Source organism: Ambystoma mexicanum, chromosome 4q, assembly GCF_040938575.1.
Source record: "Ambystoma mexicanum isolate Mex_15411 chromosome 4q, UKY_AmexF1_1, whole genome shotgun sequence".
Taxonomy (NCBI): Eukaryota; Metazoa; Chordata; class Amphibia; order Caudata; family Ambystomatidae; genus Ambystoma; species Ambystoma mexicanum.
The window spans coordinates 335,167,058-335,190,545 of record NC_090928.1 but is presented as its reverse complement, the minus strand read 5'-3'; the positions used below and the strand labels follow the sequence as shown (position 1 = coordinate 335,190,545).

The 23,488-nt window shown below is 44.3% G+C and overlaps 1 protein-coding gene across 4 annotated transcripts in view; it reads left to right on the top strand.

The window, feature by feature from the left end:
- Positions 1 to 23,488, top strand: part of CRIM1 (cysteine rich transmembrane BMP regulator 1) — a 1,425,558-nt gene that overhangs the window by 1,346,804 nt on the left and 55,266 nt on the right. For 3 of the 4 annotated variants that reach the window (XM_069607924.1, XM_069607925.1, XM_069607922.1), the window contains 2 exons: positions 8,582 to 8,797; positions 17,916 to 18,137. In XM_069607924.1, the coding sequence (XP_069464025.1) occupies positions 8,582 to 8,797; positions 17,916 to 18,137 (438 nt within the window). The remainder of the gene's footprint in view (positions 1 to 8,581; positions 8,798 to 17,915; positions 18,138 to 23,488) is intronic. The other variant, XM_069607923.1, reaches the window with a different exon arrangement.

Here is a 23,488-nt window from a genome sequence, read left to right as displayed (position 1 = left end):
ATAAAAGGGCATCATTGTTGATAGTCTTTCAGAGGGGGTTTGTTGGGAATTGCATCACTGCATTGAAGAAGCCGTTAGTAGGGGCTTGGGGACTGGCTAGAGCAGCATACCCAAATCTAAACCGATTGCTTCAGTTACAGGCAACTGAAGACTTGGAAGTGCTCTATGCATTCATGAAAAAAGCTGGACAAATGGAAGACCTAAACCCGTCTTGAGCCGAACTTAGCAGGGTACGTTTCTATTTAGCAAATGCAAATTTGAGGGTGGATCTCTGTGGAACTTTCATTTTGTTACAAACAAATACAAAAAAAAACGTAACTTCTCATATAGTGCGTGTACAATATCTAGTTCAGACGCTTTATTACTTTATTCCTATGCATGATATTAAAGGGGTAGTCCAGCTAAAAATGTTATTTAAAAAATAGATAGGCAACATTAAAAAAAAATACTAGCACTTTTTTTTCTTTAAACTTCCCATGTAAAATTTTGAGCTATTCAAGCTCAAAATTCGCAAAAGCAAGCACATGGGCGCATCCATTTTGCGAAATGGATGCCCACCTGTGCTGGCTTTTGCTTTTGCAGCACTAATGAAGGAAAAGCCAGCCAGCTGTAATAAACAAAAGCTACCTCTGGGTGGATTTTCCTTCATTGGTGCTGTACGCGGAGGACGGGGACCGGAGACCAGAGCAGGAAAGCTGCAGCTGAATCGCGGTAAGTGCTATTTATTTTTTTTTTTTAAATAAGCACTAGCTGCAGTTTTTTTTTGGAGGAGCCCGGAAAACTTAGAAATAAAACCGCAGCTTTAAAAACGTATTTGTTTGCGGTCTCTTTTGAAGCGACTGCAAACATAAATACAATGTTATTGTGTTTGAAAACGCAGCGTTTTTCTTTCCAAGTTTCTCAGGCTCCTCCGGCTCGGAGGAGCCTGAGAAACTCGGAAAGAAAAACCGCAGCGTTTTCCAACACAACCGCGTTGTGTTTCTGCCTGCTGTGGCTATCACTTTCGGTCTCCGGTGCTGCACCGGAGACCCAAAGTGAAAGCCAAGGCAGGCAGAAACACAACGCGGTTGTGTTTACATGCTGCGGTGTTTCTGCCTACAGCTGATTTCCCATTTGGGGCTTTCGGGCTCCCCACAGGGGGCCCGAGAGCCCCAAATGGGAAATGCTAAATCCTGCAGTGTTTCTGCCTAAATCTGATTTCCCATTTGGGGCTCTCGGGCTCCCCGCGGGGGGCCCGAGAGCCCCAAATGGGAAATGCTAAATGCTGCAGTGTTTCTGCCTAAATCTGATTTCCCATTTGGGGCTCTCGGGCTCCCCGGGAAAGCAGATTTAGGCAGAAACACAACCGCGTTGTGTTTCTGCCTGCTGTGGCCATCACTTTGGGTCTCCGGTGCTCCCCCAGGGGAGCACCGGAGACCCAAAGTGAAAGCCAAGGCAGGCAGAAACACAACGCGGTTGTGTTTGAAAATGCTGCGGTTTTTCTTTCCGAGTTTCTCAGGCTCCTCAGAGCCTGAGAAACTCGGAAAGAAAATCTGCAGCGTTTTCAAACACAATAACGTTGTATTTATGTTTGCGATCACTTCAAAAGCGACCGCAAACATAAATACAACGTTTTTAAAGCTGCTGTTTTATTTCTAAGTTTTCCGGGCTCCTCCAGCCCGGAAAATTTAGAAAAAAAACTGCAGCTAGTGCTTTATTTAAAAAAATAATAGCACTTACCGAGATTCAGCTGCAGCTTTCCTGCTCTGGTCTCCGGTCCCCGTCCTCAGCGTACAGCACCAATGAAGGAAAAGCCACCCAGCGGTAGCTTTTGTTTACTACAGCTGGCTGGCTTTTCCTTCATTAATGCCGCAAAAGCCAGCACAGGCGGGCATCCATTTCACAAAATGGATACGCCCATGTGCTTGCTTTTGCGAATTTTGAGCTTGAATAGCTCAAAATTTTACATAGGAAGTTTAAAAAAAAAAAAGTTCTAGTATTTTTTTTTTAATGTTGCCGATCTATTTTTTAAATACATTTTTTTGCTGGACTACCCCTTTAACCCATAATCTTATGAGTAGGAGTAGTAAACGTAAACGCAGAAATTCTTACCATAATACATTTCCTGACACTCTTGATACCATGTTGTGAACATCCAGGCAAATGGCCAGAAGCCCCCAACAAGCCTACCGCTTCAAAAAAGTCTGCTAATGTAAGCACAGCATACGAGCGGTAGCCGTTTTAAGAGGGCTTCTTGGGGATGTTCAGCCGGCGTGGTATCTACCATTGCGGGGCATGCTGAAAGGCTGTGTGCCATGTGTCCTAGTGGTAAAGGTTCATACAGCAAGGTGCCTTTGCCTGCGCCAGCAGAAAAGCCTCAGAAATATGTGGCACTGAGCAAGAGCAAAAGATTAGGGTTTTAAAAATACAAAATAAAGCTAGTTTTTTAAGTTTAGTTTTGTTTTCGGCCTGTTGAACCAATTACATTATTCGGACGACCACTTGGGGATTTGCCCTGGCGGCATGTAGGGGAGAGGTAAACCGTGTATTTGATGCCACGCCGTGCCAGTGAGTTTGATTGGGACTTAATAGGCTCTCTCGCAAAATATTTGGAGACTTATTAATGTAATGTATTCATGTAAAATGGTGTATTTTAAATCGCAGCAGAACAGCGACATTGGTCTCAATGTGACATGATTTTAACACCGGGTTACAGGCGAGTTGTAGATTCTACAAGGAATTTTAGGAAGATGACGGGTGAGTGGTATTTCATTGGAATCTTTAGGCCATTAATGTCTCCAATGTGGGCAACGCTTGCAACATCACCACCAAGCAGTATTCCCAATAATGTCCACTGGGGCATTGTTAGCAATAATGCCCCCACGTATACTCTTTTCAGGCACTGCAGATACAAACCGGTCTACAGCTAGCTCGAACCATGGATATGTAGCCAAACAATGAATCCATATAGTCTTGGCATGTCTGCATAAGCAAGGCCGCACAGTGAAGAATCACTTGCATCTGATTACTCACATGTGAATGCCATCTATGCCTCTTAGATGATATGAATCCTTTACGTCTACGCTACAATCCTGATGAATATTGGGCACTAAAAAGTCTGCCGAATTGTCTGTGCATGACCCTATGGTGGTCTGCTGCTGTCCAAGGGGATCGCAGCTTTCCAAGCGCCAAACCACTCGCCAGCAGACCAGCTAGGTCAGCATGTGCAGAAAAGAATTGCACCGAGAGATATTGGTTATTGACTGAGGAAGTCTGCACCCAGCACAAGAAATATTAGCAGGTACAAATATGAAATTGTGGAAATTAAACGTAGATTTATGAGAACATGTTCCTCATTGGCTTTGCTTTCAGAACCAAAACCCTTCCGTTGGCAACATGCTGTGCTTCTCCCTATCTTGATTAGTCCGATACGTTAATAGAAATTATGACCATTTGTATTCAAATGCTTTCAATGCTGCATTGGTATAGCTTTACTGGAGAACATTTGCAAGCTGGAAATGGCTACTCTGCTTCAGGAGAACAGAATGTGTGTGTTTGTGCTCCCGCACCCTTCTAAAAAGCAGAGTGAATCCTGCCCTTTACCTCCCTTAGTGTTTGTGGTAACAAGCATGGATTAATTACCAGATACTGGCCGAGGAACTCTGGGCTGGGTGCATTTATCGTACGTCACCTCTATTGGTTATGTGCAAGGGAAAGTCGAAAAAAACTATGCAGATATGATCTCATATGTATATCAGTTAAAGTTATGTGTTTGAGCACTGCTTGGCACCTTGTGGCCGCTACGGAGTGCTTGTGTATCAAGTAGTCATTGTAGAGATGGGAGCTGTTTAGATGGTCATTTAGCCACAGTGTTTATCTGAACGTTCAGTGGTTACAACAGCAGGTGTTTGAAATTGAGCAACTAACTACCAGTGTTCTCTGGTTGTTAGGTTTCATACCCTCAGTTGACACATGACTGTACTAGGCCAACCTGATTAGTGAGGATGGCTGCGCCTCACTTCACACGGCTTGCAAGAACCAAGAGTGTAAAGAAAAAACATATTAAGTTTTCTGCTAGCGTCAAGCACTGCTGGAACTCCATCTTGTTGATGTGGCCCACAAGACGGTCTTTAGAGCTGTTGATGACAACGGTAAGATCCTGGTTGTGAGTTGGTGCTCTAATGGATAAAGGAAAGATGCAACAATGCAGTTGCACGTCATAAGTTGTATTGCCCCCCCCCTCTAACATGGTGATACTGATGGGTTGCAATTGTTGGTGGTCAGGATCTCTGCAGTTACAATGATACATTTTGATGTATGACACTGTCTCACAAGTAGGGCGTCATCTGTTTTAGTTTTATTTTCCCTTTTATTGACATAAAACAGTGATGAGAAGTCAAATATTTCCTTCAAGACATTTTTCTTGCGCTACTTTTGTTTCGATTGGTATAGAATGTATCCAGGCTACTGGCTGGCTGTTGACGTGCAGCTGCAAAAGCAAGAACAACCCGACTCGATCTGACTGAAGCTGCCATTTTGTTTTGGTCATAAAATCAATTTTTAGTGATGGGAAAGGGAACGCACCTTGTAACTTGTAACGCGTATTCCCTTACCTAGTTCACAGTAGCAAAAGGAGATTAACCAATTAGAGCATTTTTCGTTTTTAGTTTCAGTTCGCAGAATGGCGCTATACAAGACCCAATTTACTTTACATTAAATACTTAAAGATTGTCCTAGTTATGTTTTATTCATTGCCTTGAAGGCAGTATGGGAAGCATACCTGATGTGCGCCATTGACGCAGATGGAAGCTCATCTGTATTACAAACATTGAGGGATGTAGCCCGAACATCCTAGACATGTCTCCTGTGACAAATCAACTGTCGGGGCACCAGTGGTCCAGGGATGAATATCTGTTTCTAAACCATCAATCAACCCCATACCTCTAGTACACCAGAAGGGATCTGAACAGATTGGAATACAAGTAAATTATAAGACCACCATGTCCAATTTTGGTAACGTGGATGGAACGACAGGCGTATCTCCACAAGGTCGTGGATCGTTGGTTAGTTGCAACACAGCGAAAATACTATTATTACCCAATGATAAAAGGAACTGTCCAGTCAAAGTTGTATACAAATATCTACTTTATTACTACAACAGACAGTTCTAGCACCCTACAATTATTACCCATACTGCAAAGGAACAGAGGACAGACAGTTTCACAAAGGAAAATAATGCACTCTGGATACTGACAGGAGGGTAGTTGGTAAAGTAGTCAGTCTTATAGTTCAAGGTTATTTGGTTCCAGCACTAAAGGGACAAAGGGTAAGAACTTTTTCTAGGTGCCTTTGGAGAAGGACCGGGGGGGGGTAGAACCACAATGTAACTGATGCTGAAGAAGTTCTTGGTGCTCGACAGCGTCGAGGCAGTTCCAGGGGACTTAACCGCCCGTGAGACAGAGTTAGTGGCGGGTGACAGCTGCTGGTACCAGGCAGCAGGCAGTTCAGCAAGCTAGGCTGGATGGATGTCTGCAGGCTGTCCGGCATGGTGGCTTGGTGGCCAAGAATCGTTGTCTCTGCTGGTTGGCGGATCTGGAATGCTGGGCCAGGCGTCTCGAACGGCTCTGTTCACTGCAACGTGACAACAGTCAGCGGTGCAGCTGGATGCGGTTCGAGGATTCGACTGTCTCGAAATTGTCCTTACAAAGATGGACGCTTGTGTGGCACTCCTCCTAGCTTCTTTGCAGGGCTCGTGTCCTTTCAAGGTGGATGGCCCAAACCTCTGGAGGATGTTAGCAGGCAACGGCCTTGTCCTTTGTCCAGAGAGACTCCAGCACTTCCCACCTAGGAAGCTTGCTGTCAGAACCTAGCAGGGCACGCTGCGTGCTGGCTGGGTACCGGTTCTGGGGCTGCTGGACAGGTCCTCTGAGTCCGGTATCTCCCTCTGTTCCCTGGAGATGTTTAGGGGAGGGATCTTGCTTCGCTCTTGCAACTCCTGGCCATCCTCCACTGGTGGAAGATGTAAGGTAGACTGTACCTTCAGCTCGGGTCCAAATGAGTCCTCCTTACTCCTTGCAAAGTCTTCAGATCTGATCAGTGAGGGGCTCAGCCCTCTTTTAAAGCCAAACAGGGCCCAGGGATTGGTGTAGGTCAAGCCTAACTTAATTGAGCCAATCCTGCATCTCCACCAACAATCTTCAGTGATGCTTCAGGTCAGGATCAGCGCATGTGACAACCGACAGGGGAGGGATGACAACATACTTCCAAGTCCCACCCATCTTCCTGTCGGCTGTACATCAAAATGTCTCCCTAATTAACTGAGCCCTATGCAGTGCTTGGTCACAACATGGGCCTTCTTTGAAGTAGGTGGTTGCAGGCAGACGTTCGTCTCCTACAATTCACATACTTCCCTGCTCTGAAAGGAGTGGTTCCAGACAGGACACTCACTACCCTTTCATACCAAGGAGGGGTGTTAGTACCAAGTTGACACATTTTATTAAAAAGGGGTGTTGGCATCTGGTCTGCACCCAGCCCTTCCTTGAGGCCGGCTAATAAACCTTCTTCAATATTTGCGGCCTCCAGCAAGGTTTGACAATGGAGATGCAAATCCATGGGGCCTTGAAATTCTAATCAGGCTGCCCACAGCCAAAGGCTCTTGATGTACTCATGGCTGTCGGGTGTCAGCGACACATGACCGGGGAGGCCACATTGGTAAGTTGTGGCCTCCCATAGTACAAGACTATTTTTCTGCTTTGCGGGGAGCGTGGAAAATATGTGCGGGATTCTCCCATCATTCATTCTTTCAAATAAACAACAAAAAAACACTCTTCCCGTGCGGGTGGTCGAATCCCTCACATCTCACCACCAAGTTCTTTTACCCAACCCAAAAAAAATTGCAATTGGTGAGATTTTGTTTTGTGATGTTACGACTTGTTGTATGTCTGTTCACAGCTGTATGACTAGAAAGTCCTGTTATGTGATCATCTGGTTGGGTGTGTGTGTGTATATGCAAACCCACAATGCATTGCTTTGTGGCTCTACACTCAAGGTGAACTTTAGGGTTGTCCATTGTTTGGCGCTGTAGCATGTGTGGCTTGTTAACTTTTCTATTCCTAAATTACAGGCAGAACTTTTTTTTCCTTCTTGTGGTTTGTAAACCCAACATAACATTGATGGTGTTTAGTATAAGCACTATGAAAAAGAAAGTATAGAAATGGGCGTGCTTCCAACAATCAGAAATGTTTCTTACGGCGAGGCTTTACAGTCTCATTTGGCAGCTTTAAGATGGACTTTCCTTTTGCTTGAATTCTCCAAACAGCGTGTACATTTTCACTGTTTCAGTGCCTCTTTGTTTTTGAAAGTTGGATGCTTGGAAGGGGGGGAGGTGGAGTCCATATGCTGGCTAATTGAAAGGATAGGAGTAGGAGCAGACTAACGCCGGGTCTATTACTTAAAGTCCTGAGAAATGCTCGTAGTGTACCTGTTTATTTGAAGCACAGACTGGTAGTGTCCAATTAAAGGTTGTGGTCCTGCTGGGAAGTGCCCGTATGCACATAATGAAACCATTGCCTGTGTTTGGAGCAAGAGGGTGCCTGCTCATGGACAGCACGATTTGCCTCCTTTGAGTGGGTGAGGTGTAAGTAGTTGCTGATGGCCACCCAAGCATTTTGCGTAGTGCGCTATAAAGAGCGCAAGCCCCCCTCCAGCACAAGAATTGGAGGTGGCACTAATGTTGGCACACAGCTGCCTTATGACTCTCTGAATTCTGGACATACTGTGCCCGGGTCTGTTTTTAGTAGGCTTAACTTTCCAAATGATGTGAACGATTTAATGCAAATATGCGATTTATTTTTTCATTCGAATAGTGAATTACATAACATACCGATCATTAAATTGGTCCTCATTACTCCATGTACTGAAGGCACATATGCATTTTTCTTTTGTCCTTCATTATTACTTTATTTCTCACATTACACCAACTCAGAGTCAAGCTTATCCATGCAAGTAAGATTTTCATTTAAAACTCCTAAAGAACAGTGTTCTCAAGTTCAACCTTGGCATGTATGAGTAGACCGCGCAGTCCTGTTTTTATTCATTTGAATTTTTGGGACCTGTAGGCTTTTTCTGCCCATTTTACATTTTGGAAAACTGAAAGTTCAAGAAAAAAACAGGACTCGCTGCCCTTCTAATGTCAAGTGGAGTCTTGAGGGCTCTAAAAACATGAAGTGCAATCATCAAGCCACAATAGTAAGAAGATGAAAATTGACACGGCATCAGTTTCCACAAATGAAGTCTAGATTACTTCAATGAAGCCGAATACATGCATGGAGTTCACTGAACATGGGTTTGCCATACCACATTCACTGTTCGATCACCAACCTTTAGTTTCCTTGTAAATGTTGACGTGGTAGTTTCTTCTTCACAGCACCTCCCCGCCGTTCAATACAAACTTTTGAAAATGTTCTTAGTTCATTTAATATCGCTAAATTATCCCACCACACCCCGCCAAAATGTCTACCATAATGATTTGGTATTTCCCACACAACCAAATGCTGTGGCTTCTTGCATGAATCCATTATAATTTTGCACCATTTTCTTCCAGACGATTCCAGTGGAGAGAAGCCCGCGCTGAGCAACCCATCCATATGCCATGCCCCGGGAGGGGAGTACTTTGTGGAGGGCGAGACATGGAATATCGACACCTGCACCCAGTGTACCTGCCATAGCGCCCGCGTTCTGTGCGAGACGGAGGTCTGCCCACCCCTCCTGTGCCAGAATCCTACCCGCACACAAGACTCCTGTTGCCCACACTGTCCAGGTGAGAGATGCCTTCCCCCCCTTAATTAGAAACCGCACCACCTCCTCCAACCCGCCCCTTGGACAAATATATTCCGAAGCGGCCCTGAGAAAGCTGCCTTTATCGATCAGCATGGATCGACTATTTACCAATATCCCTGGCAGTATTTACAGAGTTAGAATGACGTCTGCAGTTCATCTCATTCACAGGTTTTAATTAAAGGATTACTTCATGCTCCAAATGTGGCACTGTCCAAAGAGTTTTGGGGATTTTCGCTGCTCCCATATTTTTACCTCTGGTCAATGGTGCAGTATTATCAAACTTGTTTGTGTGCAGACCTGCACATCACATGCACGTGTGTTTTCCTTATGGCACATAGTAGTTCTTGTCCATGGTGTGCAGACCCCAACCTCGGCATGTTAAAGGATTATTTCAGTTTTTGGAAAAAAATGTTCTCCACTCCAGACTATTCTTTGTATAGGTTGAATATAGAAATGCTCAGCTTGGAGTATGAAAAGTCAAAATTTGTCGTAAACATTGTACAAACTATCAATCTCGGACCTTTCACATGTTCCAGTCCCCATGGGCAACTAAGGGATTAGAAAAAAGAGGGAAGGAGTGTTGACTTTCCTGTTATCTATGAAAGATGCGACAAGCTCAATTAGCAAGACTTCTCTTGATCGGTGAAAAACTTCCTAGCCTTTAGCCTTTTTATAGTTTAAGCGCCCAGCGCCGTCTTTAGCCCTGAATCATAATGCAAGTGTTCAGCTGAAGTGCTGGCTGCAAGCCTGAGTTTACGTTTACCAAAATGGCACATGAGAGCTGGAGGAATTGCTACTCTCTCATTCGCAGTGGCGTACAGCGACAGTCTCATCCTCTCCAAAGGTTGACTTGCATTTGTTTCTCTAGTTTCATTACTGCCTTCTTCACTCTGTCCCCAGCCTTATGCTTTGCCCCCTTTTTTACTCCACTTGTTATACGCCCATGTTAATCCACCTACACTCAGTTCCTTAGAAAGCAACAAGCTGAGACAGTAGGACTTTGGGACTTGCTGCTGATCTGGCACTGTCAGTCTGGTGAAGCAAATTAGTCACGTACGAGTATGCACACACACACACACCTGCACACATGCAACTAAGAGGAACATGCCTGAAGTTAATCAGACATAGAACTACAAACACACAGCCAGCGCCGGCTCAAGGTGCGCTCAGAGGGTGCGGCAGTACAAAGGCGCCCCCGTGGTGCAGCATATAAAGGAGGCCTTGCATCCAGCTCAGTGTCATGTAAACAGCACCCACTAAAGAATCATGGCGTGATTCTTTAATGGGTGCTGTTTACATGACACTGAGCTTGGAGGCAAGGCGCCCTTAAACACACTTCAGCGGGGGATCCGTTCTGTTGTTTGGCTGATACCAACAGAACTGAGCTCACTGCTGTTCTGTCGGTGGGGTAGGGGGTCGGGGTGCAGAAATCTCACACCTGGCGCTGGCAGACCTGGGGCCGGCACAGCACACACTAAAACACTGTGGTGCAGTTGGAAAATAGCAGGAAAAGCACATTGTCATTTAAATCTGTTTTCCATTGTATGTAAACGGTGTGATGAGCTATGTCACTCCATAGCTGTGCAGCCCTTTCCCAACAATCACTTGACTCGATGTTCACTGTACATTTTATAAACTAAAACAAAGTCTTCAATATGATAGCCTTCTGGACTCTGTTTTCTCCAAACTGTGCATCAAGGAGTCACTTCTGCCCTTCATTGATGGTGAACACATTGCTTGGAGCCACCATCAAATTAACCTCTGTGCACCATACCAAAGAGTACATGGCTGGATTTCTGTAAACGTAGGAGCTTGAAACCCAATCAATGGGTTTTGCTGATAGATATTTGTTTATTTAATCTCTTCAATGTTAAATCGGTGATTGGATATATATTGTCATTCTTGATTATTGTATTGTCAAGTGAGGAGACGAACGATGAAGTATATTGGGTGTATGGATATATATTGATATATTTAAGTAATGCAAGTAGGGAATGCGAGCTCTGCCTCTCCAGCTCTTCCCTTTCAACAGTCGCCCTTCCTTCTCTGCCACGTGCCTCCTTCTCTCCTTCTCCCTTCGACACTGTGTCATCGGATCCCATGACACGGTGTGCAACGTTGTATGCTACACATCCCCTTTCTTTCACAGTGGTATTCCTTCCACTCTATTGTGTGTACTCATTCAGCTAACTTGGTCTTCGGTAACTTCTTCCAAACCTCGATGCAGAAGGAGCCATATCTGTTTTATCAGACGAGGAATTTCCACCATAGAAAACTTTCCTCTCAACATTGATAGTACTCTGATCCTGACCCAACACCCTACTTTCACAGGAGATTGCCTCACAAAACTCCTGTTATCATACAAAATGTTCATTTGTTTATATCTTATGTTTTTTCCTTCACGCCATCCAAACTTACATCCATGCCAACTACCTCAACCATCCAAACTGGAAACGGCGTCGGAATTCCCTTCCTTCCTCTGCTATGCTCATATGGCGAGACTGATGGTACTGTGTGGTGTAAACCTATGCGCAACCATAGTCTTTCTTACTACCCTCTTCCAATCGCTCCCATTTGACCATGCCCACCTAATAGCTTCTTTAATTATCCTGTTATACCTTTCCACAATTCCATTGGTCTGGGTGGTATATAGCACTGGTTTTGTGTAGAGTGGCCCTTTCCTCACAATACTTCTCCATCTCTCTTGACTTAAATTGCGGCCCATTGTCAGTGAGAATCTCTCCTGGATAACCTTCACACACACCCTCCAAGTACTCAATAACTCTTTTAGTAGTCACATGTGGTGCCATCATTACTTCTGCCCATCTCATCAAAACATCCACAACAATTACACAAGAAGTCTGATATCTTTCACTCCACACAGGGTCAATCACATCAATAGCTATTTTCTCCCATGGTCTCCCTGGAATGCCTGTAAGAGCCATGGGACACTTCTCCCCCACACATACTTTATCACTGTTTGTGCAATGGATACAGACTCTGACAATCTGATCTGTGATTGGCACATGCCGGCCGCAAGTAGTTGTTCCTTATTCTTTGCTTGCTCTTTCTAATCCTTGATATCCCTCATGTCCTAGTCGTACAATCTTTTATCTTCGTTCCTTAGGTGGAACCAGCATGTCTCCTCTCATAACGATGCCATATGAAACACATAGTTCTTCTTTGATATTCCAAAATTCTTCCTCTCCTGCTTTTTGCCCAGATTCTTTTAGTCTTCCTTCCATCAACTCATTAATTACGACTTTCAATTTGACATCTTTCACCTGCCTCGAGCCAATCTTGTTTTGATATGGAGTGTTCCATTATTTCACAAATTTCATCTTGTTCCTCTTCTTCCTTCTCATATTCTACCGTAGTAGTCATCCACGATGAACAATCTGCGGCATCATTTCTTACTCCCGGAATGTATTGAATTGTAAAATCAAACTCCTGCAGCCTGGATACCCATCTTCTTATCCTCCCCGATACTCTGTCCATACTTTTCGTGGAAAACACCTCCGCCAAAGGTTTGTGATCTATATGTACTTCAAAAGCGGTACCCCAATACGAAGCTTCTAAATTTGTCCATGGCCCACCTTATGGCTAGAGCTTCTTTTCCTATAATTGCGTAAGCCTTCTCTGATCCTTTCAACAGTCGGGAGGTAACAGAGACAAAACACAGAGGAACATGGCCATGTCTTAGTAGATGATACCCACTTTGTGACTGCCTGGCTATCGTGGTCGCACTTGGATAGTGCAAATTCCACCTCAGTGCACTTATAAAAACCCTTTCTCATGGCTTTTTTGTACTGTACTGCATTCTCGGCCCTCCTGTGAAGGGACGTCCTTGGGATAAGACTCCTTGTCCACGCCTTAAACGTGACCCACCTCGGACTTGAGGAGATTCCTGCTATTTTCCTTGTGCTACATTGACTCAAGTGTGCTAATCCTGATTCACTGAACAATTATTGGAATAGTGATCCCAACATCCATGGCCCATCTGGTACTCTTAAATCAGTGGCGGTTGTGAATGGTGTATATAGTGCTGTGGCGCTGTCTATTTCCAAAGCAGATACACTTCGAGAAATTTATGTATTTCTGCAAAGCTCACACAATCAAGATATGTGGTCCCTCTCCTCTGCCTGAATTTGTTTCTCTGTTTTGGAAGAGGGAGCACGAAGTCCTGCCTTATTTACCAGGCAGGACTTCAAAGTAAAGTTACAAATAATAATGCACAACTATCATAGTGCTTGGACTGTCTTTGCCAACAGCAACAACTTTAAATATCCTCTGTCATGTCTGGTGACGAGACAGGGTTCCAATGACTTTGGAAAAGGGTGAGGACATTTATGCACATCACTACTTTCCAGTGATTCATAACACTGCAAGAGTTCAGGGACCGTTCCAACACAACCTTAATTACCACAGAAAAAGCATTGCTTTACCAAAATACTGTAGGTAGCAGAAGGGGCATCACACCTGATATACCATCACAGCAATTCATGTGATGTACCCTTTTATGAAGCACAAAAATGAAGCAGTGTATGCAAAAACCAACTTCAATAAGATTGAGATTCACAACATTATAATTCCGAAAGGTTACAAGAAAAACACCATACACCAGGGGCACATACTTCATATGCCAATTCACCAACCAATGGGCAGCTAGTGCCAACTTAGGATAGTTATAGCATTTTCTTAGGCTGCCATACTATGCCGAATGTAGTCTACTGTAAACAGATATTACCTTCTTACGCCTGTTAGTCTCACATACCAGATTTGTCATAACATGTTAGTTACAGACTTAACACGTCCGGGAGCTGCCATCATATGCCAGGGGCAGTCTTCAGTAACTCAGAAATGGCATCTAATACTACATAATGTTGTATATTCCTGGGATGGTGCCCTGTACGTAAGGTCCACCCTCACATCAAAGTGCTGCATTCATATGCCTATTAAATCCTCACAAACTTCAGAAATCTTACCTGATGCCAGTTAATACCGCGTAGGCATGGTATAGTCTGCATTTGAATGAAACTGTCACCTCCAGTGCCCTGGCAATGCCACCTAATACTAGTAAATATGTCAGATAACAGACTGCAATTTGCAGGTGCTGCTGATCATATGGCAATTTCATATGCCTGTGATGGCATCTAAAGCAGGTTGATGTCTGGTATAGACGTCATTTGTAAGGCACATCTTCACATGACTAGTTGCTATGATCGTATGACAAGTGTAGCCTCAATTGTTCCCCCTAATGCCATACAATACCAGGATTATATTTTGTGCTTCATGTTCGTTTCTTTTGGTATGAAGCACCACTATCATTTTTGTTAAAACCAGTTTAATTTTATTAGCCTCAGTAGGATGACGGCCTAAGTAAGTCCTGCTGGGTTTCCATATTGTGAAGTGTAAGCTTGGCCTGTGTCAGAGGAGAGCGTGTAACTTGTTGAGCTATCCTCCTGGACACTAAGCATCGTACAGACAGCAGAAGTAGGTTGCTGCCTCACATATCCAGTTGCTACCATCATATGCCAAGCACCGCCTCAAATGCCTCAGACTTATGTCTTAGAAAAATGTTGAGTCTTGTGAAATTCTGTTGATTTACGAACATGGGAGCATGGCTAAATGGACCTGCCAGCGTTCAAACCTGTGGCCATGAGTTCAATACAGATCCTTGGAGTTGATGTAGTAGCCCACTGAGCTGGCTTACATAGTCAGAGAATGCATAGTTCAGTTTACAAATTATCACATGCGTATGAGGATTGTTGCAGTCCGTTGCTAATTGCTTTTATTACAAATTAAATGGATTGGCTAAACATTGATCTTTAACTGCTACGTGAAAAAGAAGACGAACAACCTCTTAGTGGTTCTTACTTATGTGAAAGCAGCTGCAGTGGCGGCACCAAAATAGTACTGCAGGAACTCAGAAGCCAGTCTCAGATCTGCTAAGGAGAGGATGCTTGGGGAAGCAAAACGGCATGAAGTATGCAATGTATTGCTAAGACTTTAGAAGTGGGCCGGCCAATGCTGCTATGATTAACTTTTTATCATATGGAGACAGTGTGAAAGATGGGCCCATGGATACACTATTTATACAGCCACCTGATTCAGGGGCAATCCACTGAATGCATTTATTGTGTATTCATAATGCACCTATACAGTGTCTGCCTTCTGTCGTTGTATGCCAAGAGGGTCACAAGGGCAATGACAGAGGTGTACAACTAGATACCGAGGGTAGCAGCTGAACCCCTAAATAAAGTTCTTCATGGCTTCTCCAGTGCTTGTTCTTGGACTACCTCGATCACTCATAGTATGCTATAGCCAGCTCTTCCTATAAAATAAGTTTTGAGCAAATTCCTTCTGTTGCTCTACTTAAAATCTTGATTACTAAGAAACTGGTTCATTGCTGCGGAATATTCCTGAGCCCACTTGAAAATCCTGTGTGCCGCAAGCAATGATTCCATAGATCAGAGGACAGAAGTAAATGAAAGTGGGTCTCACGTTACCTCTAGCATCTTGCGATTTTTGAACTTCTTGGAAAGTTGCTTACCTTGTTGGCACACATTCCACTGGGCTGGTCAACGAGCATTAGGCTTTAGCAGAATTGATTAATCGATGTCTCCCATATATATTCTACTGAAATGCTTTAAATATGAGGTGTGCCTACGATCATCTTAAATTTAGCCACCAGGTAGGCCTTGTTGATTCCAGCCCATGTTTCTGAAACTGCCTAATATTACATTTTTTATTTTGACTAATAGCTGGCATTCCAGTACCGCTTATGGGACAAAGCTATTGCCTTGGCGTGCAGCAGGAGGGAGATGGCCGATGAAGGACACACTATTGACTGCCCATGGCCATGCCAACCCCTTCTGGCCTCCCCACCCTTCCTACTGAAGGGTGGATGCGCCTTCCTACCGAAAACAAATCCTTCTAGTACCTCTTTTAGCTAGCTTTATCAAGCAGTAACCTCAAACTTTACACTCCAAGTGCCTGCCAAAATGTATTTAAAAGTAGTCTTCTGAGAGTTAATGGCTTATTTGAAGCTGTAAATGCACTATTAGTGTAATAAAAATGTCTTAACCAAGGGTGCCTTCAGCCACTTGATTTATAAGCCTTGTGTGTCCCCTTCACTGGAATACTGTTAAAAGCATTGGCAAAGCCAACAGTTTTGACTTGTTGGTGAGGTATGGTATGCCAGAGGTCTGGGGGTCACTTTGAGTTTACCCGTTCAGCTTCCAGGACCCATCAGCCTTTCCTCCAGAACAAACAGAGGACTCTGCCATGGGCAAGTTAGACTGTCATTTATTACAAAAACTGACGGGGATCATACAGGACATTCAAAAATCTCCAGTCACCACTCCCAAACTCCTGTCAAGCCTTTTTGTTGCAAAGCAACGTCACAGCATGGATCCTTCCCTGAAAAAATGTATCCCACTTTCTGGTTGGGGGATCGGAGAGGTATAGCATATAGATTCCCCCTATTGGCCCTCTCATGTCAGGTGGCTGGCCTGCCCCTTCCCCAAGAAACTATCTTTTACATTGTTGCAGGGTCACAAGATTACCATTGGCCTTTCCATCTGCCATCCACCCCTGGATTTCTATCCACTGATTGGCTCTGTTCTCAGCGCTTTGTGCACCTCTTCAAGATGATGAGAATGATTGTGTTCCCAATCTGTTCACAGTACCACATTTACCTGTGGGAGTGCTCTCCATGTTGTTGACAATTTCATGTGTCACTTAATGTCTGTGTTGCTGAGAACTGTTAGTCTTCCCACCATGGGTGAATAACCATTGTCTAGCTCGGCTGCATCACGTGGTTGAGGACCACGAAATCAAGCTCTTCTGGTCTGTAATTTTTGAGGATTTATTCAGTTCTTCTGCAGATGGCCCCTTGTCGTTTTAAGTTTGGAATGTGCTGCGTGTCTCTAACCTTGGCGGCGAGCCCTGGCCTTCCTGTTCTTAGCAGCCTGGTTCTGCTTTCCCGTGTCTCGTCCTGCTGCTTGTGGCCTTACGTGATACTCATTATACTTATACTGTGATTTCTACACATCTATTCCATGCTATATTGGTCCTCCCAAGTTCCTTATGTGACCCTATAGTTTCATAAGGTTAATTGCCATAAGCATCTGCAAGCTTGCTCTGCATCTTTGTTGCCTTGCGTTCAGCGTTTCTGCATTTAGCTTTTGAGAAAAATAAAGCTTTTGACACTATGTATCTGTTCTCGATCTAAAGAACTGTGTAAGCATGTTCTTTGTGTATTCATGTGTGCGTTTGTGTAGCGTTGTGCATGACTGCGAGTGTGCTTCATGACCAACGTGGCTATGTCGTGGTGTTACTAATGACGTCAGCACAGTGGGTTCTCTGCAGTAGTCAACGCCATCCATTGAGGCATTTGGGTCCATGACCAGTGTTGAAGCACCTGTATCCATAAAGACAATCACTGGATAAGGTTTGAATGGCTGTCTTGAGAGTATATCTTTCTGCATACGTGTCAGTCTCTGGTCCTCCTGGGGCCTGGCCGAATAGTGAATGACTTAGTGCATTTTTCACTCTTCAGGCTGTCGTGTTCATGGGGGTGAGGAGGGGCATTCCAGGGACCCTCTCTGCAGTGTGGATAGGTATTGGTTAGGCATAGTACGTTACTAGGCACTAGTATTATATGCCCAGGTACTAACCTTAATGAACAGTTGGTGCTATTACAGCAGTGCCTGGCAAATGCCTATCCCAAGCATACACAAAAGCCAAAACTGTTAGCATTGCTAATGCTTGTTTTCATACCAACTAAGTTGGACGTAAAGGAGGAAGTTCCAACCTTACCAGTGCCATCTGCTATATTTTCTGACTTTAGGAATTGATGTTAAACCGTGGCCAAATAGCTTAGAGCAGCCGCTGTAAAAGGAGACAATTTACTTAACTTTTTTTTCGGTTGCCAGCTAATTTGCAAGTCCTAAAATCTAACCTTTGAGTTCTAAAATTGAAAGTGTTTTGGAAAAAAGACCGTTCAGTATGCTTCTAAAAAGGGAAGAAGAAGGTCTCGCCAAATAGTGCCAAATCTGCTGCCAGTCGTTGAGCCTATGTGTGCTTTCTTCCAGAAGATCCGGACCAGCCTTTGTTGCCTACCAATGACAGCATGCCGCGCTACTGCAAAAACGACGAGGGGGACATTTTCCTGGCAGCCGAGTCCTGGAAACCCAACGTTTGCACCAGCTGCGTCTGCTTGGATGGCGCCATCAGCTGCTACTCGGAGTCCTGCCCGCCGGTGACGTGCGAGAGGCCGGTCTTGCGCAAGGGGCAGTGTTGCCCCTACTGCATAGGTGAGTAGCTATGAAAGTCAACGCGCCCGCTGTGCGGGTGGTAACGCTCTGGAACTTTGCACGTTACTGTACAGATATAGAAAGGCAAACTCCCACCATGTGTTTTTTGAATGCATGCAACCAAATGGCGCAGTGCCTTTGTTTTTAACTGGTGAAAAGTATGCTCTCCTATGTGTGCTCAGGTCCTGCCTTTCGCTGATCCAGAAATCCTTGATACTTGACTATTTAGAGCAAATCTTGCTTTCACGGCGGTTTTTTGAGATGTGTTCCTTTGCAAAGACCCACCGGGCACCGCTCTGTGCAGCATGGCAGAGCCCATCTGCCATTTGCACTCAGCATGGTCCCCGCTGCAGTGTTCTACTCCGACAGCTACCTATGTGGCCATGTCCATGGACGGCTTACCAATTGTTCGCCTTCAAAGGACAAGTACCCGTGTCTGTTTATGAATAATAGATTCTGACACCTATAATCAGATAAAAAAAGAATTAGTCGCGTTTTCCCCCTGACGTGTTAAAATGATTTATTGGAAAGAAAATGAGCCTGGGGCTCTATGTAGCAATAGAAAATGTGATGTATTGTGCAGCATGCTTGTTGCGTTTGCTGTTCTCTGAAGAAACCCTGTGCCTTTTTGTTTTTAAATTATTTTATTTGCAACTAGTAACATGTCCTCGTTCGCTGTGCAGGCAGTCTTGTGAGAAAGATTTGACGTCTGCCCAGTGTGGTGTCTGCTGGGTTCATGCTTGGGCTGTGAGGAATCCTTGCTAGATGGGGAGATGAGTGGGCGTGTTTGGAAGTAGTGCTGGTCTTGACTGCTTTGCACTGGCATGTGTTAGCTCAGCTGTGAGATGGAAGCCGAGTACTCTCGCAAACCTAAATGGAACGTTCTCAGTCCTAAATACTTCTGAGATGAAAGGAGAACCTCTCTTGCCAGTGCTACTTAAAACACTTAGACGCCTACAGCAAGGCAGGCAGAAGCATTATATACACACTGTGAGAAATGGCCATAATTATTAGTTGGCTTTGTGGTGAACCAAGCCCCAATTATGTATGTTCACTTTAATGCAAACAATTGCTTGTCTTGTGTATTCATGGCAAAAATTAAACATTGATGGCTCAAAGGTTTTGAATTTAGCGCATCCGCTTGCTCTGGGCAACCCTTCATAGCTTTAGTTATCAGCCCATCTGCGCCTTTATCGAAGGGCACCAACCATGTGCAAAACGGTCTTGGTCCTGCCACCAATGAGCAGTTAACCCAAACTGCTTAGCCTTGGCTCCTCGCGGCACTGACACAGAAACAACACAAGACATGTGCTGATGGGCCTCACCAGTGAGGTACCCTTTTCTTTATTTTTTTATTTTATTTTTTACTATTAGCACCGCTGGCCCATGTCTGGGCATAATAACATCATTCACCTATGGACAAGCTAAAACTGAAACGTAATAATGAGAATTTGAATTAATTATAAACACTTGTAATGCTCTAGAGAACTTTCCATATCGTGTTTTTAGCCCACCTGGCCATTACAGTGGAGGATCAAAGCGATCTGACAAGAATGTGAAGGTCCGAAGCGCCAGATCTGAGTTCTGAGGCCAGCAACTCATTCTCTAGACTCTGGCCCCCTCTGCCTCAGATCCAGGCCCAGGCTCTCTGGATTGACCAGCCAGTGGAGTATTCTCACCCCTACCCTTTGAAACCTCGTTGCTGTCACCTAATGGAGCCCCTCCTGCAGTCATAAGTGTGGCCATTTCTGTAGATAAAGGAGTCTCTGTACAATCCGGTTTCTCATAATTGTTTATTAAAGTTGAGTCCCTGTATATAAACGAAGCCAAAGCGCCTCCACGTGGGTCTGTGGTGCCTCTCTGAGTGCGTTACTGTTTTTCTGTGTAAGAATAGTGGTATGGTCCCAGTTTTCACTCCAGACATTGTGATTGAAGCGTGCCTTCGAACTCCTAGCGCCAAAAGATGAAATGCCAGGCGTGTCCTTTCAGGTGGCTTCCTGCAGAAAGTGCATCAAAACCTACTTTGCCGGGAAAATGAAAATGGATTTTGCAAAGTAATTCTCAGGAGAGCCCCTCTAGCGGAAGCCGTTTGGTCCCTCGGCTTGCTCGAGGCTTAAACACTGAAGCATAGCAAGTATGGCTGTGTCCTGTGCCAAAAATAAAAAGATAATTCATGAAGCCAACCAGGCGTGCATACAGATGGATATTCTTTTATTTGCATTTTTCTTTTTTGTATTCACATTTTTATTAAAGGCATACAATCCAAGTAACAATCACAAACATATTCATATAAACAATCCTCTTTCCCCTTACAGGTCAGAAGAACACATGGAAAGCAATTCAAGTATTTACATTTCCAGAAACCTTCCCCCATATCTCCCCTTGAAGGTTGTTTTTCTTATTTCTACACAGAATCACTCTTTCCAGCAAAGACATTTTATGCAGAACCAGACGGGACACTCTATATTCCAGTCTCGCAGGATAATTTTCTTTGCATTTTTCGATTTGATTGCCCATTTGTGTTGCACTGTTTTGCGTTGCTGTGAGGGGTTTGCTCCCGTTGCATGAGTTTTCATTTTCTTATCGCTTACTTTCATATTTTTAGTTCGGTGTCAAAGCATGTGCATGATGATTTTTCCATAAACACAGGGCTGGAAAGGTCACCTGTAATCTCTTGGCAGAGATCCCACCAAAATCCATTTCGGATCAGCCTCTCGCTTCGAGTGTAATGCCTGCTATGTCATGTCAACATGGCTTTCGTTCTTGGTAGGCTCTTGAAGAAATTGGGCCATTATTGAAACGCAAATTAAAATAAGTTGAGAAATTAAATTCTATCACCAGACAATTATACTTTCAGACATAAAATGGGCGGACGAGACTGGAGGATTTCAAAAGCCAAAATAAGTCAAATTGCATTGACCTACTTTCATATAAAACCGCGATCAAGCAGGCCTAAAATGATGGCTGGGTGTCTGGCCTGGATGAAAATGCTGAGAAATATTGGATGAGTTAGACAGCACTTTAAAAATAATTTTAAATTCAAGCAGAGTGAACTTGGGTGTAAACCTGCCAACGCAATCCCTTTGCTGTTTAGGGGTAATGACGTTTCCCTTGCTGGGGGCTCATTTATTCGCTGGTACACAACCAATTCTCCCTATCCAGCGGTTTTGTCTTTATTAAATTCGGGTGCCCTTTTCTAACAGAAGGGTTAGAGTTTTCAGAAGTGCTTTGCTCCTGAGAGAAGCCCCTTTGGATACCATGCTGGCTCAGGTTTGCCCATACTGCGCTTCATTTATTTCCCGCCTGAACGCCTCACAAGCAGCACTGAACTGGGGGCTTGTAACCGTGATAGTGAGAGTATCCTCCACCTGCAGAAGCTTCAGAGTGACCCTGGATATTCTATTTTATTTGGTCAAAGGACAGCCTGCACCTTCCTGCAGACTATTTTAGGTGGTGACTCTATGAACTGAGGTGACCTGAGACGGAATGTGCAGCCCTTGAGCACTATAGGTTTGCTAAGAAATGTCCACCTGACTTGATGCTGCCACCTTTGACCTAGTATCTTATAGAGTGGTAGGAACAAAAGCAGAGGTTCACCACACCCTGCACCAAGGAACCAGGGCAGGTGAGAGATATTTTAGGCTGTTTTATACCGCTCACCACTACCACCCAGGGGCAGTTTCCAGATGCTCACCTGGCTCTACAAGAGAAGAGGACGGGGTTGGTTAGTGAGGGAAGAGCGATAGGATAGGTCCAGAACCAGGAGAAACTGGCACCTGTGTGGGTTGGCTTGTGGGTGGTTGATTGTGTGCACTGGCTTATTGTATCCGTACTGGTAAGGTCCAATGCCTGGGTTGTTTATATGTGGCTATTATGTATGAGTGTGTTTGTGTGTTTTATGTGTAGATTGGATGGTATTTCAGGTAGTGCTCACTGGCTTATTGTATCCGTACTGGTAAAGTCCAATGCCTGGGTTGTTTATATGTGGCTATTATGTATGAGTGTGTTTGTGTGTTTTATGTGTACATTGGATGGTATTTCAGGTAGTGCTCACTGGCTTGTTGTATCCGTATGGTTAAGGTTCAGGTTTGTTGTTGTTAGCCTGTGTTACTTGTGTTGGGTGTGTACTAGTGTATAGGTTTGCTATCCCAGTGGGCGTGTATAGTGTTTGGTGGTGTGTTGAGGAAGCAGGAGCGGCGTTGTTAGTACAGTGGCTACTATTAAGTTCTTCTACGTGGCTAATATACACAATTCTATATAGTGATACGCATGGTTAATTTCACAGTCTATTGAAGTGTGATGCGTGGCTAATCTTCAGCAAATGTATCTAATAGTGCTGCAAAGCTAATCTTCAGAATCTAGGCATTTCCTCCAACGGGGGTCTTAGATGGAATTTCCCACTCAAACTTCCTATCTTGACCAGGGATGCTGGGTGGGAGAAGGGGAGGTGGCGATTGGACAGTGGCATAGAAGCTGAATCTTCTAAATGCTATGTCAAACCAAAGTCTGCAGAAAAAGGCAAAGGATGTCGTAAAGGCAGGGCCTACTATGATGACTGAAGCATACATCTTGGTTCTCGGTCCCCCCGCTTTCCCTCCATTTTCTCGGTTTTCCTTTCTTCATTCTCTTTTGCTCTTTCCTCCTGTCTTATTTCTATGACTCTTCTGGTCCCACCCTTCTGTGTCTTTAGTTATGATGAAGTGACTCGTGTACCTAAACCCTCCTTTGGCCTTTGATATGCACTAAGGGAATCTCATTCTCCCCAAGTGCCACAATCACTTGCTCCTTAACTTTGTCATTTTATGGACTAACCTGCAGCCTTTGGAATTTCGGAAGTTTTCTTTTTTGTTTCAAGCCATAATATTTCTCTGGGGTTCATTGACTTCACATGGTGAACCAGGTAAGTGGTGTTTGTCTGCATGCCTGATGGTGGGAAGTGTCTTTACCTTGGTAGAGGAGGCCTCTTTCAATTGCCAGTGTGTGCCACATAGCCCTTAACTTTATAAAGCTCAGGAATGGGCCGTGGAGTTGCAAGGTTTCATTGTTTCATTAGGTAGTTTGGCTTAACCGTTCAAAGCGTGTGCAAAATCATATAGGTCCGTTTGGGAAGCACATTGAAGGATAGAGGCAGTAGTGAACTGCAATACTGGTTCCAAGTCATTTTTATTTAATATAAAGATGCCCTTATTAGATGTCTTCATTTGAGTGGTAGCTTGAAATTTTGCTTGTATATTTTCCCTTGAATTTTATCACCAAAATGTTAGATGGTGGGTTGGGGTCAGCAATATTCGTGAGGATAGGGTTTGGGGTGGGGGTGTATTGGGGAGGTTGCAGGGCTTCTCCCCTCCCGC